Genomic DNA, 19,168 nt, shown 5'->3' with positions numbered 1-19,168 from the left:
CCAACAGAAAATGCCACCAGTTCTGTTCCCAGGGAGGTCTCTGCCCAGGCTCATTGACAGATGCTTTTTGCTACCTTGAAAGAACCCCCTCCTGTATACCTTCCCTCCAATTCCCTTGGTGCCCAGAGTCTTGTTCAAAGTCAAAAAAGACAATGCTCATCTCATCCTTATAGCACTAGTGTGGCCCTGACAACACTAGTTCTCGACCTTACTGACCATGTCAGTCAAACCTCTGCTGTCTCTCCCGCTGGATCCAGATGTGATTTCTCAGGACCGTGGCCACCTGCTCCATCCCAACCAGCAAGGCCTCCACCTGACAGTGAGGATGCTTCCATGGTTAATGCCTTTGGAGACATCCTGTTTGAAGATGTTCAGAAAGTGCTTCTCAATAGTAGAAAACCCTGAGCTGGGGGCCCTTACCTGGCTAAATGGAAGCACTTCTCCGTTTTGGTCCTCTCGGAAAGGCATATCCTCAGAGCATGCACTCTTGAACCTTGTATTGGACTATCTTCTCTACCTAAAACATCAGAGTTTGTACCATCCGCTATTCCTTCTGAGCCTCGGAAAAAGTTGTCATGAGAGAAATAAAGCAACCACTGGTAAACATCAGGGTAGTGTGCTTCATACTAGAGCAATAGACGTTGTTATGAGGGCTGTAAGACTAGCCATCCTATCACTTCAAGACCACATTTAGCCTTCATTTAATGTATAAACAACCAAGTAGGCCAGGGAGACGAACTCTGGTCTGAGAATCAGCAGTAGGCAAAACAGAACTTACTGTCACTCAGAGCAAGCTGTCTAATGTGACTTCTCAATCCGCAAGCAAAGTAGTTCAACTGCCAGCATTTTCTTCCAAGTGAGTGGTCCCTGCAGTTCCAAATTCACCAGACAATCTGCTATTACTAGGGAACAGCAACAAATATGAAACTTCCGATGTATTTGCAGCAGGTTCAGTGATCTCAGAGGATGGACTATGGATTAATTTTTCTTGCAATGTGGACAGCGATCTGACATACTTTATCCACCAGTCCTCATTTCTTCTTAAATACCAAGAGATTGCAGAAACTGAAAATGGCCAGAGCATATCTAATCATGATCCTTCTGGATTTTGAACCTTGGTCAAGGTACTGTGAATTCTTCAGTCTGTTATTTCCAGCAATGCCAGACCTACTGACTGACAGAATTCCTGCAGGAGTATATTTTATTTTGTATTCTAAAGTTAAAAAGTGTCACCCCCTACAGGATTCTGTCCAACTGCCTTCAACTGAATCTCACCTCTTGCCATCTTCATTCAGGAATCATAAACAATCTGTCCTCCTGGTCAGTAATTGCTGCTTGAATCTTCAATATGATCCTTCATAAAATGTGTAGCCTTTTGTTCAAGCCCATGCATTCTGTTTCTACTGGCTTTCTATTAAGGTAATTTTCTGGTGGTCATTACATCAGCATGTAGAGTGGAGAAAATCAGTGCCCGTTCATGCAATTTCGCTTTTATTCTCTTTCATAATGATAGCTACGCTCTGGATGGTTCCCAGTTTCAGACCCAAAATAACTAGGTTGCAGAGATAACAGGCCACTAACCTTTTGTCCTTCTGTACCAGACAAGGAGAAGGCCTGGATTTAGTGTTGAAGCAGAGCTCTGTATGAGCTCAAAATCATGTCTCTCTCACCAACAGAAGTTGGTCCAATAAAAAATATTACCTCAGCCACTTTGTCTCTCTAAGGAGAAGGCCTGGCATTTCTTGTGGTCAGAGCCTTGAAGTCATATTAACACAGTTCTCAAAAGTTTCAATAAGGCTCTTCGTATGTTTTGTTTTCGCCTACTAAGAAATTAAACTAGTTAGATATGTTCCTGCCATAAAGAAATATACATTGCTGGTCCTCTGAGGGTCAAGGCCCATTTCACTAACATCATTGTGCTTTCCTGGGCTGAAATAAAGTCAAACAGAACACAGTAAAATAACTCTCTCTGGAGATCCTTGGCTACCTTTACTAGATATTATTGTCTGTATGTCAGGCCTGGTCTACACTAGGGGGCAGGGTCGATGTAAGATACGCAACTTCAGCTACGGGAATAGCGTAGCTGAAGTCAAAGTATCTTATTTCGACTTACCTCCCATCCTCACGGCGCAGGATCGACGGCTGCGGCTCCCCCTGTCGACTCCGCTATCGCCACTCACCCTGGTGGAGTTCCGGAGTCGACAGGAGCAGGTTCGGGGATCAGTATATCGCGTCTAGATGAGACGCAATATATCGATCCCTGATAAACCGATCACTACCCGCCGAACCGGCGGGTAGTGTAGACATACCCTCAGTGTCTCTTTGGAAGCTGCATTCAAACAGTGTGTCCAGAGTGCAGTTGTCGGAGAATGCTTCTGCCTAACTCATAGATGCTGGTACTATGGGTCCGGGGGGTGCTGCAGTACCTCCTGGCTTGAAGTGGTTTCCATTATATACAGGGATTATAGTTTGGTTCAATGGGTCTCAGCACCCTCACTATACAGATTGTTCCAGCACCCCTGGCCTAACTTGCCTTCAGTGCTTTCCCACCTAGATCAAATTAGGAAATCCATGAAAAGCAAGAGAACTTTGTTTCCTTACTTGCAAACTGCTCTTCAAAAGGTTTAACCCCAAACTGTAACCCCATCCTGTTTATCTGTTGATGGCTATTTTTGAACATTTCTGAGTGAATTCAGTTAGTTCTCATCTGTGGAAAGGAGACAGGGGTTTCTATGGAGAGAGCTGAGCATTCTGATTCTAAGCTGCTGGTTGTGGAATCCATGGTGGACCAGCTCATTAACTCCAGACTTGGAGCTTTTTGCAATAATTAAGTTTTATGGAAAAAACACAATATTTTTTCCATTTTGAAACTCAAAATGTTAAATAAAATTTTTTAACCAAAATCATGAAGTAGTGTTTCCAGCTGACGCCCTCAGTTGTCCTCCAGTGGTAGCTGACAATTTTGTCTTTCATGTCTAGTTTCCAGTTGAGTCATATGCATAACCTCTTAGTCTGCTTACCTGAATGAAATAAAAACCCTGTTTTATTAAGGCATCAGAAAAGCTCTACCTTTTTCCTGTGCTCAGAGCATCCACTAGCAGTAGATATTTAACAGACCGACCTATGCCTTTACCTATCGCCTAGCCATGTCCAGCAATACTGTTGTACTAGTTAGTTTCTCAGGTTCCCTTGACATTTTTTTCTTTTCTAGTAAAATATTTATCATAATGAGAAAGAGATTTCCTAGTAAATAAGCCATGTTTGGCCAAAATTTTCAAAAGTAACTAGTAGTTGGGGGTAAGGGGGCCTCAGATTTTGATAACCCAAATTGAGACCTCATGAAGGAGCCTGGTTTTCAGAAAGTGCTGAGCACCAGATCTCTGAAAATTGAGCTCTTTTAAGGTGTCTCAAGTTTAGCACCCAGAATCACTAGTCACTTTTCAAAATTTTGACTGCAATTCTCGGTCTGTTTGGACACACGTAACAGATTCCTGTTAGAGCTGGTCTAATTATTCCTGGCAAATAATATTTGTTAATTTAGCCCTTTCTGCTACCTTCTCTACACCTTTCATTATTTTGTATACTTTTATCACGTTTCCTTTTATTCATCTCCCCTGTGAGGTAAACAATCCCAAACTTTCCAATCTCTCTTCATATGAGAGTTTTATATATATAGGATAAATGAAACTGTTTAAGCAGGCAAATAAGATGTATTTTCAAATTAATTTCAGGGTAAAGTATGTGAAACTTTAGGCATTAACTAACCTTTGTAGAACTATCTGGTGGTCATCAAAACAGTCTCAGATAACAACTAGTGTGTCCCCATAAATAGCAGTGGAGGGAAGTTGGCCAGTTTTTTCATTACTGGACTTGCTCTCGTTCACATACGCTGGCATTCTCCTGCTGGCCTCTTCACCCAAGTGTGTTGAGTGAAGAAAGCTTCTTCTATTCTATTTTAAAACTGTGTGTAAACATCAGCAAATGGCTGAAGAATGGGCTGTGTCTTAAGTAGTTCTTTTTCATGGTGTTCTGTTGAAGTAAATGGGTAGACGTGGTGTTTTCTATGTTTAACCATTACAACGTAACACAGAGAATACGCAGTACAAATAAAATGTAAAAACAATTGCGCTTAAGGCAGGATACCTAATAATTTCCATAAACCTGCTATTTCTTGCCAGACTGAATGTGCTGGTTTTGGATGATGATAGAACCCTTTCATTAGTTATCCTCTGTGAGTTATAATTCATTTTTGCAAAGCAGTTAAATATATTTAAATTTGAGGATTTCTAAATATATTTTATTTTAGGCTTGTGGCTTGTCTTGATGAATTTCCGATGGCTTAATGTGTAAAGGATGTAACGTGTCCATTCATTTACACAGTAAACTAGTCTTGTCCCTACATGTTGCTACTTTTTCTCCCATTTAAGTAGTGCTCATAATGTTCTGTAGCACTTTCGTCTCTGTTTTCTTAGCAATGTGCAGTCATACGACGTTAATCCATGTTTGGTTTAGCTAAATGTCTCACTGCCCAAAAGGTTTAAATGGTTATAAGCTACATGGTACATACCTGTGCTATTCACTGGTTGATCTTAAAGTGTTTGGTTTGGGGTTTTTTTTGTTTGTTTGTTTAGCCGGGGAAAAAATGGTGCTTTCAAATTGATTCAGCTTAACCATTTATCAGACTACTATTTATTAAACTGTTTAACAAGTAATCAGCATATGAGTTACCCATTAGTAACCCCTGTAGTATTTAATGGAAATGATATTTTATAAATCCATGTTCGAGTTCTACAACATAAAAGTATACCCCTTACTCATTTGCACTGTCCTCCAAAAATGGTAATGTATTTGTAGTTCAGAAATGGTATGGATGAAAGAAGAAAAAGGCCTCAATCATTATTAAATAGCAGCAATTCAAATAATAATTTGGTGCATGAGATTAATCAAAAGATGTGAGCCATTTTGGGGGGGGAGGTTGGGGGAGCGGGGGCAGGGAAGACAGGATCATCAAAATCCCGACTTATTGGACAAAATCATTGAACTTTTTGCTACAGCCTTTATTCAGTCTCATTCAGGAGATATTACAGTGCACTGCAGAACCAAAACTTAAGTCAATGGGAATTGCCTGTAGGTTTCTGAGGGTAGAATTTGAGTCTTAACTGTTCCAATCTTGGTATCGTGATCATTTCTAATCACTGAGGAGGGATCTGGTAGATGTCAAGTGAAGAGAAAAATAGAACATGCATCCTTCACCACTCAAGCCAGACAATGAAAGAAGAATATGGTGATGTGTGAGAATTCTCCTTGATTCCTAGGGGGAAATAAAACAGGAATTTGATTTAAAAAATAAAGAAACTAGAAAAACATTACCAATAATTCTCATCACAGATTGTCCACTAATAAAATACGGCATTACAAAGCTGTTAGGTTAGCTTTTCTTGTTGCATTTTTCCATCACTTACTCTGCATTTTGAATGCAGCACTAAAGAGTCTTAAAATAAGACTTTTTTCCAGGAGTCATTATTGTGTCTGTAGGATAAAAAGGTATAGCCACAATTATGTGTTACAAATAATACATTCTGCTAGATAGTTAACCAGGTGAAGTTAAACACAATAAGATGAATTCTGGGCTTTTTAGAATACTGACAGTCTTCATTTTAAGCTACAACGTAAAGTGCTTTATCCTGAGATTAGGTATTGTGGCAGAAGCTAAAACTGCCTTTTTCTCTTAACTGTGCCAGAATACAACCTCCTTTTCTTTTTGCGCTAACAAGACTGCTTTACCACCACAGCCCACTCTAAGTAATTAAATCAATCCTTTGTACTTACCGTATTCTCCTCTAGTGACGGTACTAGATCTGATTATATGCTTCATGCATATTCAAAGTACGGCACTGACAGCTCTTTAATGAGCTCTTACTTAATCAGTATGAACAATGTTCATCTTGTTCTTTTTTTCCTCATACATTAGAGCTAGGAACAGTTGGGGAAAAAATGAAACATCCAGCATTCATTTGAAAAATATATTGTACTTTGAAAAGTGTCTAAGCTGGGGAAGTTGCATTCTGCCCTTTAAAAGTCTGATGGACAAATTGGATTACTAGTATTGGATTAAATAACAAATGGTTAGAGGAGAAATGAGAAAAGCTCGCTGTGATCACAGGCTTTAATATTTTTTGTTACTTATAAAGCTGAAGGGGTCTTTAACCAGTTATTAAAGTCAGGATTAATTTGTAATGGTCCAACTTACTAGCATTAAAAGGGTTTGGATTTTTTTTCTTAAAAAAAAATTAAAACAATGGTGTAATGCATGTATTATAGAAAAAAACAATTTTAAGTTGAAGATCTGTGTGCTATTTATAGATTTCCATCATCTTGTACTGGCTCAGATAAGGGGTTTGCACACACAGTATCGATTTGTTCTCGAACATGTTTTTCACTTCATTTAAATAATCTGTGTTGTATTGTTTCTCCAGAGAGCAAAGCGGATATTTTCACATTTTGAATTTTTAAACATTTGTACTTGAATGATTTCAATAATCATTTAAACTTGGAAAATAAACACATAGCAGTTGAATAGTTTTACTAAGTGGAAGTGTGAAATTAGTTGTGGATGAGGAAAATCCCTGGTTTTGTTTTTATTTAGAAAGAATAAGTATAAATTTAACTTTCAAATATCACTGCTGTATCAGCATTCAATCTTCTTCATTGAAAGTGTTCTATTTGCACTCTCCGTTGAAGAAAATAGTGCTAAATTGAGTAAACTAGCTAATAGTACTATGTTGCTTGAGAGTAGCAATTTTAAAATTATTTATGTTGTCATGTATCTTACCTTGCTCATATATGAAGTATCTATTTAAGTTGTATGTGCAAGAATTTAAAAGCCGTTGCTCAAAAAAATAAGAGGCCACAATCTACTGCTATTAATATTGCACACATGTGTCATTTCACTGATCAAAAAGGCCTTCACTGGGGTACAATTGGCGTTTTTCCAAATTGCAAGCTTTTTCTCAGCTTTTTCTTTTTACTCTTTCTTCTTTTGTTGCTGCCCTGGGATTTGTGCCTATCGCAGCCGATATCACATGACCAGTGTCAGGGCATCACATGGTCCAAAATGAATACAAAAACAGCTGCCCTAAAAGCCAGATTAAAAATACTGTAAAACAGTAAAGACTTAAAAAAAAACCCTATTCTGTGAATACTTCATACACTGAAATGTAAGCATAAAAATATTGAAGATGTCCAACCTCTTTTTGTTAGGCTCCGAATTGACAAATACAGCTTTTCTGTAGATTTATATGAATATATGCTGGAGCTCACTTCATTTTACTTTTAGAAGGAGAAAAGCTACATTAGTACGAAGAAGCAGCATCTTAAATTAAGATCTCACCCTAGAATGTTTGTCATGATAGAAACTAAGGCCCCAATCCTCAGCTGGTCTAAATTGGTGAAGTGAATGTTTCTATGTCCCCGTTTCCTGCTTGTTGAAAATGGTTTGCAGACTCATCCATTAGAATGCTATTGTGGTGTAATGTATTTGTGATAGCATCTTTTATCCAAAGATCCCAGAGTCCTTTATACACAATTAATTAATTAATCAATTAAATGTTGTCATCTGTGTAATTAGTTATGAGAATTTTTTTACCTGCATGATAAAGGGGGAATCAAATCTCATGCTGGTGCACACAAACTGATCCTTTGTAGGGATAATCTCCCATACTCCTGCCCCCCATAAAAAGAAAGTCAGCTGACTCGGGGCAGTTCAGGGGAAGGTTGTCTTCTTCTAGAATACTGAGTACAGTCTAAGTCTTGCAACAGGAACCCCCACTAGCTGGGCCAATGCAACAATTCCTCTCATTGTTAATTTGTTATGAAGAACATCCTTATTGTCTCAAAACTCTTTGGAGGGAATTCTGAGCCAGAAACCAGTATTGTAAATGCAGTACAGCCATGGCCGCATGCCACCCTGCAGAAAAAACCCAGGAGAGGAGGTTTTGAGGGAGGAAATCTCTACAGGACAAAGTTACTCCCCTTTTGTTCCCACAGACGGGCACTTCCCCTGTCTGCTAAGAAAAAAACGGCTGGGCCATCCCACCATAGGGATCTGTGGGAGGTAGGGAATATGCCAGCAAAAGTGCTAGCTCTGTCATGCCCTTCCTCCCCCTGCAAACCCTGGACCCTATCAGCATGATTCCAGTGGAGCAGCATTAACCATGTGTGTCCCCATCAGCTCTGTCCCTGATTTGTCCACTCTCCTCCCTGTGTGGATCCCAGATCCATTGGGCTGCATGGGGAAAAGGCAGAGAGTGCCATGGAGGCAGCTGGCCTTTCTTTCGATGCAGCCGGGGAATATCCATGGGACAAGGGCAGCTCCTTGCACAGATGTGGCTTCATGCATTGGCGTATTATTTGGGAATGTTGGTAAGACAGGCCGTGATGCTGAAGAATCCGCTGTGGTCCAAATGTCAACATCCAGAAATTGGGGGGTTCCTCTTAGAGCAAAAGCTCACCACGCGGTTTGGTACGTTAGCGGTTTCTTATGTAAGCAAACTTCTTCTCCACAACTATTGCCCCATTACTGGACATTAATATAATGATACCTTCCCCTTATCGATAGCATCTTTCCTCTGAGATTTTAAAGCACTTTACAAACATAATGAATTAATCCTCAACACTCGTATGAGTTAGGTGTTATCCTCATATTAGAAATGGGAAACTGTGAGATACAGGCCCAAGGTCACAGAATGAATCAATGGCAGAGCTGGGGAAAAGACCCCTAAATTCCTGACTTTATTCTTTTACTGTAGCCACTGGGCAAGGCTTCTTCCCAAATTATGCATTTTTTAGGGTTAAAATTAATTAGATTTACATGCTGGTAACATGTCTATAAAGACTTGTTTCTCCTGCTGCTTAATTTTGAGAAAGACAGGAGCTGATCAGTTGCCACAAATGGAGGCTATGTATATATGTGCAGATGTCATGACTCCAGTACCCAAGGCAACTGAGTCCCAGTTCAATTCCTGTTAAAATCAATGGAGAGATTCCCTTTGACTTCAGTGAGGTCTGAATCAGGGCCCTGGTGAGGAAAAGCAATGTCAGAGTTATCTGGAATAGCAGCCACAAGGGTTGGGAGGTTATTGGCCAAAGGTTATGGACGGGATTTCACCTCCCCAGTACTCTGTGCATTCCACCCACATGGAGCCTGAATACTCTGGGTTTTTGTGGATGGGGTTAATTTCACCCATCGTAATATTTTGTTTTGTTTTTCCACCTCTTTTATGATCGTATTGTCTCTGTGGAAGTTTAACGGTAGAACACTTTTTCTTCCAAATATACTTAGTGCTAATATGATCTATGAGTATGTTAAGAGGCACTAAAATATATATGCTAAAGAATATCAGCTTTAAAAGATTGACTTGTGATAGTTCAACAGTATTAGGCTGCTGGTCTTAAAGTCTAATCCTATGTTATTGTTAACATTTGAAAAATTACATTTTAATGCTCATTAACATGAGAGATCTCGTGTTCCAAAAATTGATACTAACGTTTGTTGTCCAGCTTGTGAAAAGTCTCATAAATAACAAATGTGCTTATATTATAGGAAGGAACACAGAAGAAGAAGAAGCTATGATGCAGGAATGGTTCATGTTGGTTAATAAGAAAAATGCCTTAATAAGAAGAATGAATCAGCTTTCTCTTCTGTAAGTATGAATGGCTGAGCTTGTTTCAAGAGCTTGGTTTATCAGTATGTTCACTTAGAATATAGATGCTAAACTTTTTTGCTTTATTTCCATTAGACTTCAGAATGTTTCCTCAAAGATGCAAAGTATGTGTGATTTGTGTACATATCAAGTAATTTGTTTTTCTCATACTTCAGACACGAAAATGAAAAGCATGCAATGATGCAAGATTAGTGAGAGCTGTGAAAAAATATGGAATAGCAAGTGCATTTATATGTTCAAAGGCAAAAACAGAATAAAATTACTTTCTGGAAATACGAAAATATACTTGAATTGTACTTCAAATATAACATACAAAGTTTATTTTCAGGGAAAACTTTAAATGAAAGTTGATATTTGCTCTAGTCAGAAATATTAGATCATTCACTAGTTTAGCAGTGTTGAAGTGTGGGGAAAAAGCATATTAGTGAACCTCAGGTGAAGCAATGTTACCATAGACAATGCATAATAAAGACATGTAAACCTTTTTCAGAAATGGGCAGGACTGGCACAGTTATTAGGAGCATAGAAGATGAGAGAAAGCATAAATACCATTCATTATTAGACTGGCATTTGGCCTGTTGAGGTCATCATTTCTTGTTTAGTTTTTCTCAGTGTGCTGATGATTTTCTTTTAGTATGCCACCTAGTGTAGATATATGCAATTTTCCTTTGTAATATAGTGAAATGAGTTGTATGTTCACGAATTTCTTTCCATGTCTGAACTTGAAAGAAGATTCCACCTAAAAATATTAAGCTCTCTAATCCTGTGTCTAATTTTCTGTATTCGTTAGGTCAGAATTTACACGGGATAATACTTTGTGTTCATACTATCTTGGTGAATTGTTTGAATCCGGAATTTGTTCTTTAGATAGGAGAGAATACGTTATACTTAGGACATACCACAGCAGCTGCTCCAAGGATGAATATTTACTAATTATGTACAATAGTACAAGAGAGTTAAACTAAATCCAGAAAAACAGACGTTACAGAAAATGAAAAAAGCCGCATTACTGAATATTCTACCTGAGGACGGTTTTAAGTTTGTGTATCATTTGTTTGGAGTAGCTTAAAGTTGAAGAGAAAAGTCAGTTATGAGTCCTAAAATCAATGTAAGTTAAAGGTTCTTTTAAGTGTTTAATGATTTAGTAATTAACATATTGATGAACTTTTGCAACTTGCCTAGGGAAAAAGAGCATGACCTAGAAAGGCGGTACGAACTGCTGAACCGAGAGTTAAGAGCAATGCTTGCTATCGAAGGTAAGCAATATTAACACATGACATTACTTAACAGGAAGACCCATAAGAAGGCCCACCTGAGAATGGAGTCACCTAGCACATCATTCAAAATGATAGTGTACAAAAGGTCTTTACTCATATCCATAAATGATATGCAAAGAAATTGTTTTAAGCATTGGATTCAGAAAGCAAGATCAGAAACAGGTCTTACTAAAATACATTTGAAAAATCATTGAGGGGGGAAAACAGAACAATGTATTTTTACATTTTATTGGTTTTGTTACAGCGAAGTAATCTTAGTTTTGATACAGTGATGTTGCTTATCGTAAAGGGATTTTTCACATACATGAGATTCCTTATTTCTACATTTTAAATATTTTTATAGCAGTATTTCCACTGAGAACAAAAATCTCTTCAGTCTTCATGGTAACATATTATACACGTGTCAAGTAAATATTTCCTCACACACAATGTCAGGGTTAGTGCAATCCATTGCATAATATTTTCTTCATTCTCTGTAGCTCTCTAGAGTCTAGTCCCCTTAGCTGAATGAAAACTCATGGAAAGATTGACATGGGGATAAGTGAAACAATTTCATACTTTCCATAATGCTTTTAAATGAATTATACAGTAATCCTAAGGAGGATTCATAATAAAAATAAATATCCAGATAGCTTAAACTATTGCTTACATTATATTGTTATTTAAATATCTTAAGTGTTTTATAATGCTGCTCTACTTATACCTCTCAGTCACAAATGCTGTCTTGTAGTTCAAAGATGTTTGCTTAAAAGTTAATCCTTTGGGCTCTGTAAAATGGACCTTTTGTCTAATCAATGCAAATTGATTTTGCTATTCTATATTGACCTCTTAGCCCTTTGACTGTCCATGGTAATTTCTTTCTTCACCTGATAAGGTACCTGATCCATAATAAATCAATTCTAATTAGTTTGGAGACTTCACTGGAAGCATAAGTTTATAGGAGAAAGACATGGATTGTCAGGTAGCTTTTTCATATCTATCGGTCTGTTACTATATTCTTGGGTAAGATTGAGTTCACCATATTCTTGAATAAAACCTGAGTTTTACACTGAGGTAACAATTAATTAGAAATTAAATATTTAAAACAGATTAAAATCCTTTTTTGACAAAAAAAATAAGTATGGGGCATAACTTATACAGTAATGTCCCTTAATTATTTTTATTGTGGGGACTTCAAACCTAAGGTCTTTGAATGCCTTACAAAATATGACAAATCACACATATAGCTTGATAAAATAAAATTAAAAATAGCAAAAGATGCCAGACATCAGAAAGATCAGATCTACTTGTTACGGTAATAATGATACTATATACAGGATTTTTCCAAGAAAAACAATATGTTTGTTTACACTACTCTTGTTATGTTTTAAAATTTTGAATTCTATTAAGATTATTGTTCTCTTAGGGACTTTTTAAAGAAGGAGCTATCCAGATAAAATGATGATTGAGGCTAGAAGTATGTTACAAGATGCTGAAATTTAGTTTTGAAAAATTGACTCTGGGTGTATATGTCAGTGCTTTCAAGCTTTTCATGTCTGATTTATGCTTGATTTCAAATATTAATTAAGAGATTTTAAAAATAACACAAAACAGATATGTGTAGTAAGGTTGACTGTAGAAGAAATTAGAAAGTTAAATAGGCTAAATGAGGAGTGGAAGGCACTATGTATCAGAGAGGCTAATGAACAGTTGGTGCCATGTAAAAGATGTGAAAGGACAAATCTAACATACGTGTACAGACTTTCCCACTCCAAAACATATGGACATGAAAAAAAATAGCAGGGTGGTTTCTGTTTGTGTGTTTGTTTATTTAAAGTGATTGTTAGTAGCAATGTTCTGATTCATACTGGTACTTTAAAAAAACAAGTCTTTGAGAGGTGATAATTACTGTTTTGGTGAATTGCTCTAACTCTTCCACCCGTGACTCTGCTGTTTAAAAATCTATCAAACAATTTACTTAGCTAGTTGATGACAGGGAAAAAAGAGACTTGCAAAAGGTAGCAGCCTGCTGATTGTAGATAAAGGCAGTTTATTGGCCATCGGCCTGCCCTGCTAGTCTGAGCAGTGTGGGGGCAGTACTGTAGTTTAGAGGTGCTGACCGTTACAGTGTTCAGTGATGTGGAGACAGTGTCCTCTTAGCCAACTGTTAAAATGGATGCATATGCAGTTGAATAGCCTTTTGGAGTGTTAAAAGCACTTCACACAGAACCCATGAATGGCCAACAGTGGTAAAAAGAGGAATACTTCCCCCTCCCCCCCCCCCCTTAGCAGCAGAGATAAGCAAAGTACTGGCTGCTTATAGCAACAAGCTATTCATATCGTTACAAGTGAATTTGCTGCTGAAAATGCTCATCCCAAGAAGGGCCTGAAATAGTTCTAAAGGATCATAATACGCTGAAGGAAATATCCCGTACTTGGTTTGTTTTAGCATGGGCAATTGAGAACTCACTGCATGTGTTTGTCGCATGTAAACAAGGTACGCATTTCAGAGCTTGGCTATTTCTGCATCCAGAGCTGAGTAGCAGGATGCCTTAGACTTAAACACACTTCAGTTTCCTTCCCTTTTCCCCCCCAGATTTAATGCCTCCTTAGAAAAGATAAGTTCATTTTTGCACACCTTGGGGTAGTGTGTTCATTTTCTGCCCAAGAAATGGATCTTCTTTAGGATTTTGTACATCTTGATTTATTCTTGGCTTATAGTTTGAAGTGGGTGCTCTTCTAAAAGGATTTATGCATAGGTTCACTATTTTTGTAGTTATGGTTTATATGATAAGCTTTTTATATTTAAAATCAATATGTAATCCTGTGGAGGAGCTTATCCCCTAAAACCCCATTTGTAAATCTATTTTAGCTTTGTTACACAGCACAGCCACAGTATTCCATAGATTGATTAGGTTCAGCAGTAGAATCCTATCAAATGGCCTGCTCTGATGATGATGCAAACTCTTTCAGGATTGCTAGTTGACTGGAACTAAAGATAAGACTTGACTGCAATCCCCCAATGTGCTCTTTACAAAACTAGTGTTAATTTTCATCAAAGTGCGAGGCTTATTTATTATAGTGGCAAGGTTGAAGGTTTTACTAGAAGAACTTTAGACCATTTCTATTACGGTGTTTCTATTGGAATAGTCTGCCTGTTTTCTCAAAGTAATTATCAGTTTAAGCAACTAAAACGAAGACAATATAAAGTCCATGTAGATGAATAATTGAAAACATTTGGATTTCATTCTGAATTTAACAAACTACGTAATTTGAAACCGCACATTGCAAGAGACTGCATGGGGTCTTTGGCTTTCAACACTTTCAGCTCATATACAGCATCAGAGCTTAATCCTATTTTTATCCAAAGTGTAGCTTTTATAACAGTATTATTCTGGAATCTTCACATTAATCACAGTCTATATTGTAGTTTCCCAAAGCTGTAGTCAGTGCTGGTAACTATATATAACAGGTGTTATAGATAATCCTGTCTTAAAATGTACAGCAGGTAGAAGCCAAACTTGCATGCCGTTGCTTTTTAAATATATTGACGTCTGTGTTCTCTCTGAAAGCTGGGGGAGGTATGTTTGGTCAGATATTTTTCTGTATAAAACAAGCTCCTAGTTTAATATTATATAAAATAAATATTGACCAAATACTCTGTCAAAAAACGCCTCCCTTCCTAACAAACTGCTATTTATTTGTCTTCACTTCTAAGAGGGAAATTCAGTTTTTCTCCTTTCTTAAGAAATGTATACAAGTTAATTAAGCTAACTCAACAAAGCAATTGTGTACTTGTGCTAATGAATCTTTGCATGGCATCTTCACAAACAGCACTACTATCTACTGTAACGACAACAAAAATCAGTGTCATTCTAGGTATGAGTGTCCCATAAGACATTGTTTACCACACACTGCTGTGAGCTGTGTCTCCTATATCAATATCAATAGGTAGGAATGTTACAGAGGAAAAAGTAGTTCATACCAAACCTCCAGTTCTAATGTAATTCTAAAATATTTTGGCTTCTGTCTGCACATGTAAGATGTTACAGAAAATTGCTTCTAACATTCAGAAAAATAAGAATGTTTTAAAAAACTGAAACTGCCAACTAAGACAAAACCGCAAAATATTAGATAGCTCATAGCCACGTAGAACTGGTGCTTTTCAGATCCTTCCTTAATTTATCTGGATCTTCAGGTGTCAAAATAGTAGAGAAACCTTGAGATCAGCAAGATTGTAGTCAGAAGCACAGAGAAGTTAGACTAGAAGTTGGACAAGGTTTGGAAGGCATGTGAACAGGCGGGAAATTCTGAACGACGTCTTTTTTTTCCTAGTTTCTAGTCGGATTACTGACGTGGTATGACATATACTTGTGAGTCTGGTTTGTTTCAGTGAGTTGAAATCACTTAAGCTGGCACTTAATTTTGATATGGAATACCGTGGGATTTCACAAAGAGCCTGTTCTGAGTTCGAGCTGTAGAAGGCAGGATTTTTTAACAAGTTGAACTGAAGCAGCCCGTCCTGAAACATGCCAGACTAGGAAAGGGCAAATATAAATGGAAATCAAAAGAGAATGTTCTACATTAGCAACTAAAAGGCAGCATTTTGGGGCACCATGTTTGGGCTGGGCTGAAGGCGAGGACGATAAATTACAAGACAAATTGATTTGGTTACCACCTGGAAAATTAGCTTCCATAAGTATGAGTGATAAGAAACAGCCCATTTAAAACTAAGCAATGATAACTGTCTACAGGCCTCCTGCCATGTAAATGTGTTGGAAGGGGACATAGTGTCACTATATCAAGTTCTTGCCCATTTATGAAACACTATTGTGTACATTTGCTTATGTTGAATGTATATATACACGTGTCTGTTTGTATTTTCTGTGTGTGCATGTCAGTATATGCACGTACACCTATGTTGGTTTTATGGATACATGTCCACAGAGAATGATAAAAGTGGTTACACATTCCTGGCTTTTTGCTGCTGTTCTAACCTTTATTGCATGATGATGCATCTAATTTTTAATTTGTAAATACAAGACTGAATTCCCTCTAGCACCACTTGCTTTCATAAAGCTTCTGAGCAGTTTGCTGTCTTGAATAAATTTTGCTTTGGAGGGGGGTCAGGGGGATTTGAACCAGCACATTCTTGTGTGGTTTGTGAAGATTCACATGGTAACCATTGGTGTGCATTGTTAGGTTTATCTGAATAAGCACCAGCCATGTGAGTTTTAACATGATTGCCCAGGGCAATAGAGAGAGAAGAGAGAAATCCAAAAGGATTGCACACTCTCTTTCCTCTGTTTTTTGGAAAGTGCACAGAGGGGAGGACACTGCTTGAGTCGGTGGTTATGGACATTTTTAAGCTGGTGTCCTGTTTCCCTCCTGGTCCTCATTTGTTCTGCTATCTCCCTCATCATCTACTTCTCCTTCTTTTCATTGTTTACTTTCCTAATGAGGGAGGCGGGGTAGACTGGTGGTTTGATTGACAGCTACAAGCCCTTACAGTCTGGCTAGAGAGCAGTTGGCTTGGACTTCAGGCATGTTCCAATCTTAAATTTGCCTTCTTTTTATGAAATGCAGATACGGCTCTGTTAAGAGGGACAGAGATCATGCAAGGGAAGCATATGGGGTCAAAAATGTTCCTTTGGACTCCTCCGGCTGTAAGCATGCACAAGATGAGTGCAATGGGAGAGCGATTAGACATTATCCAATCTTGTGCAACAAAATAATTTCAAAATCAGATCTGTAATTGTCATAGCAAAGAGCCTTGGATTTAGCCATCATGCAAACAATCAGACTGGTTACATTGCTATGGAGAGGGGTGCTATGTAATATTGTCTACCAAATGTATTTTTACTTCGGAGAAAAATGCTAATTAACTGACACCTACTTTTAAAGTTATTGTGAAGCATATGGTGCCCAGTGTGAGATACTTCCAACTGCTAAGATATACCAAGCAAGAAATTAGCAAAGAATAAGCTATTTGTACGGAGATGGAGTTAAATTCTAGATTAGGAAAAGTTCTTATAATATTTTTTGGTTCTGTGAATTTTGCCAGTTTCAGAAACAAATGTGCCCCTCCCCCCCACCCAATATATTTACAGAAAACAAGGCTAGAGCTAGAAAGACTTCTAGAATAAGATAAAACCAAACAATAAATGAAAAAAAATACATATGATTCCATTTCTTTCTGTTTTTTTTTTAAATTGCTATTTATAAACTGATTCCAGTCTGTCCAGGCCTCAGTTAAAAGCTCTGTGAGAGATTTAGAAATTAGGCATCTTGGAATAATATCGCTAAATCTACTATAGACATTAGTTGTTTATGTAGACATGTACACATTTATGGCAATGATTTACAAAATAATGCATGAAGTCAAATGCAGATCTTCAATAACTTGATATTTTTGATTTACACAAATTCACACAAATGTGAAATGTTATCCCTGCTTAAAGTTCCACAACCCTTTCGGGTCACAGAAAGGAATAATCTTTTTTTTTATTATTGCGAAGGCCAAAGATCTGACACCCATTATTTAAATCATACAGCAGTTAAGACCAAAAAGATTTTAAACCACACATTTGGAGGGGGAAGGGTATTATTGTTATTTCATGTATTTGTATTTTATTTTCAGATTGGCAAAAGAATGAAGCCCAGAAAAGGCGAGAGCAGCTTTTGCTGGATGAACTTGTAATTCTCGTTAATAAACGTGATGCCCTGGTCAGAGATTTGGACGCCCAAGAAAAACAGTAAGTATGACGTGTTCTTTCTTTAAACCCTCTAGAGACATTCTGACTTTTCTGTGAATGGATTTGCTTTGTGTCTATTGTCCGGACAGTAAAAGTTTGAGGAAAGTTCAGTAACAAAGGCAGCATGTTCTCTGATGATCAAAAATGAAACATGAACTTGAGGAGTTGGTAATGATGATCCATTTTAAAGAAAATCAGAGCCCGATCCTCATACTGAATGGTGCTATCACATCTGACTCTAGAGTGGTGCTCAATGTCGAAATCCCTTTGGCAAATTAGCCTGCAGAGAGGCTGGGTGGTGTAAAGAGGAACTGCATTACCTTACGTAGAAAATGGACAATAATTGTATCTGGGGTTTGTTTTTCAGGGCCGAAGAAGAAGATGAACATTTGGAAAGAACTCTTGAACAAAACAAAGGCAAGATGGCCAAGAAAGAAGAGAAATGTGTCCTTCAGTGACTGGCCTTCCTGGAGCAGATGCAGTTGCATTTTGTAGTCCAGACCTTTCTTACATTTTTAAAATACTGACCCCAAGACTGAAAAAAACGATATTACCATTCAATATTTCAAACAAAATTAAAACGTTTGCCCTTTTGTTAGGCCAGCTCTATACTGCATTGTTTTCTGGATTTGTTATTTTTTTCCACTCAAGCAATATTATTCCAAACTAGCTTTGTATTATGATTTATTTGTGAGCTTAGTCATCATGTTGAAATTCTGTTAAATACATTTGCACAGAAACATTGTTGTGGCGGTGATATCAGAAATGTTTAAGAGAAAAAAATCTGTCTGTCTGGATTTCTTTAGCTGGAGGAGGAATGAATTCTGAAATAAATATGTTTTTGTTGTAATAGAATTATAGAGAGGGAAATAGAAAACAAAAATCATTCTGAATGGTTTCATCTAGTCCTGCCATATGTAATACTTAATAAGCTATCTAAATTTTATAGTTAGATCAGATTCAATCCAGTTATTAAAATGTGCTATATTTACCAGTGTTTATTTCAGCAGCGTTTTACATTTTATTGTATGTATAATATAAATTAAGACTGTCTGATTCGCTCAGAGACTAGTTCTTTAACATATGGTTTGAAAAAGAGCCTTGTGATCTGAAGATGTGATGTGAGATGGGGCTAATTGAAGTGCATCAGTTTACAGAAACATTTTGTCATTAAAGGCTATGCCATTTTTTGTAATTATTTATTACATCTAGTTTTGTTCCCTTCTCCATTTTGTTGGACCTCTGCATTGGCTCCAGAACGCTGTTCATATTTATTCTGTACTTATTAAAGTCTGTTCTGCCATTGTGTGCAACCCCCTCCCAGTTCATGTTCCCTCCGCTTACATCGCGCTCATTTTTGTGACAATTCTTTATTTATTACAAGACTGAGTCATATATAAATTTTCAATAAAAGCCGAATCTTTCTTACCGTTAA

At 37.4% G+C, this 19,168-nt stretch overlaps 1 protein-coding gene across 8 annotated transcripts in view; it reads left to right on the top strand.

Moving 5' to 3' along the window:
* Positions 1 to 19,168, top strand: part of EHBP1 (EH domain binding protein 1) — a 321,897-nt gene extending 302,729 nt beyond the window's left edge. For all 8 annotated transcript variants that reach the window (XM_045008331.1, XM_045008332.1, XM_045008334.1 and 5 more), the window contains 4 exons: positions 9,602 to 9,701; positions 10,905 to 10,978; positions 17,619 to 17,733; positions 18,101 to 19,168. In XM_045008331.1, coding sequence (XP_044864266.1) covers positions 9,602 to 9,701; positions 10,905 to 10,978; positions 17,619 to 17,733; positions 18,101 to 18,191 — 380 coding nt within the window. In that variant the 3' untranslated portion in view covers positions 18,192 to 19,168. The remainder of the gene's footprint in view (positions 1 to 9,601; positions 9,702 to 10,904; positions 10,979 to 17,618; positions 17,734 to 18,100) is intronic.

The sequence above is a fragment of the Mauremys mutica genome, chromosome 3 (genome assembly GCF_020497125.1).
Source record: "Mauremys mutica isolate MM-2020 ecotype Southern chromosome 3, ASM2049712v1, whole genome shotgun sequence".
Classification (NCBI taxonomy): Eukaryota; Metazoa; Chordata; order Testudines; family Geoemydidae; genus Mauremys; species Mauremys mutica.
Note: the sequence above shows the minus strand (reverse complement) of the source record. Positions and strands in the feature narration are given on the sequence as shown.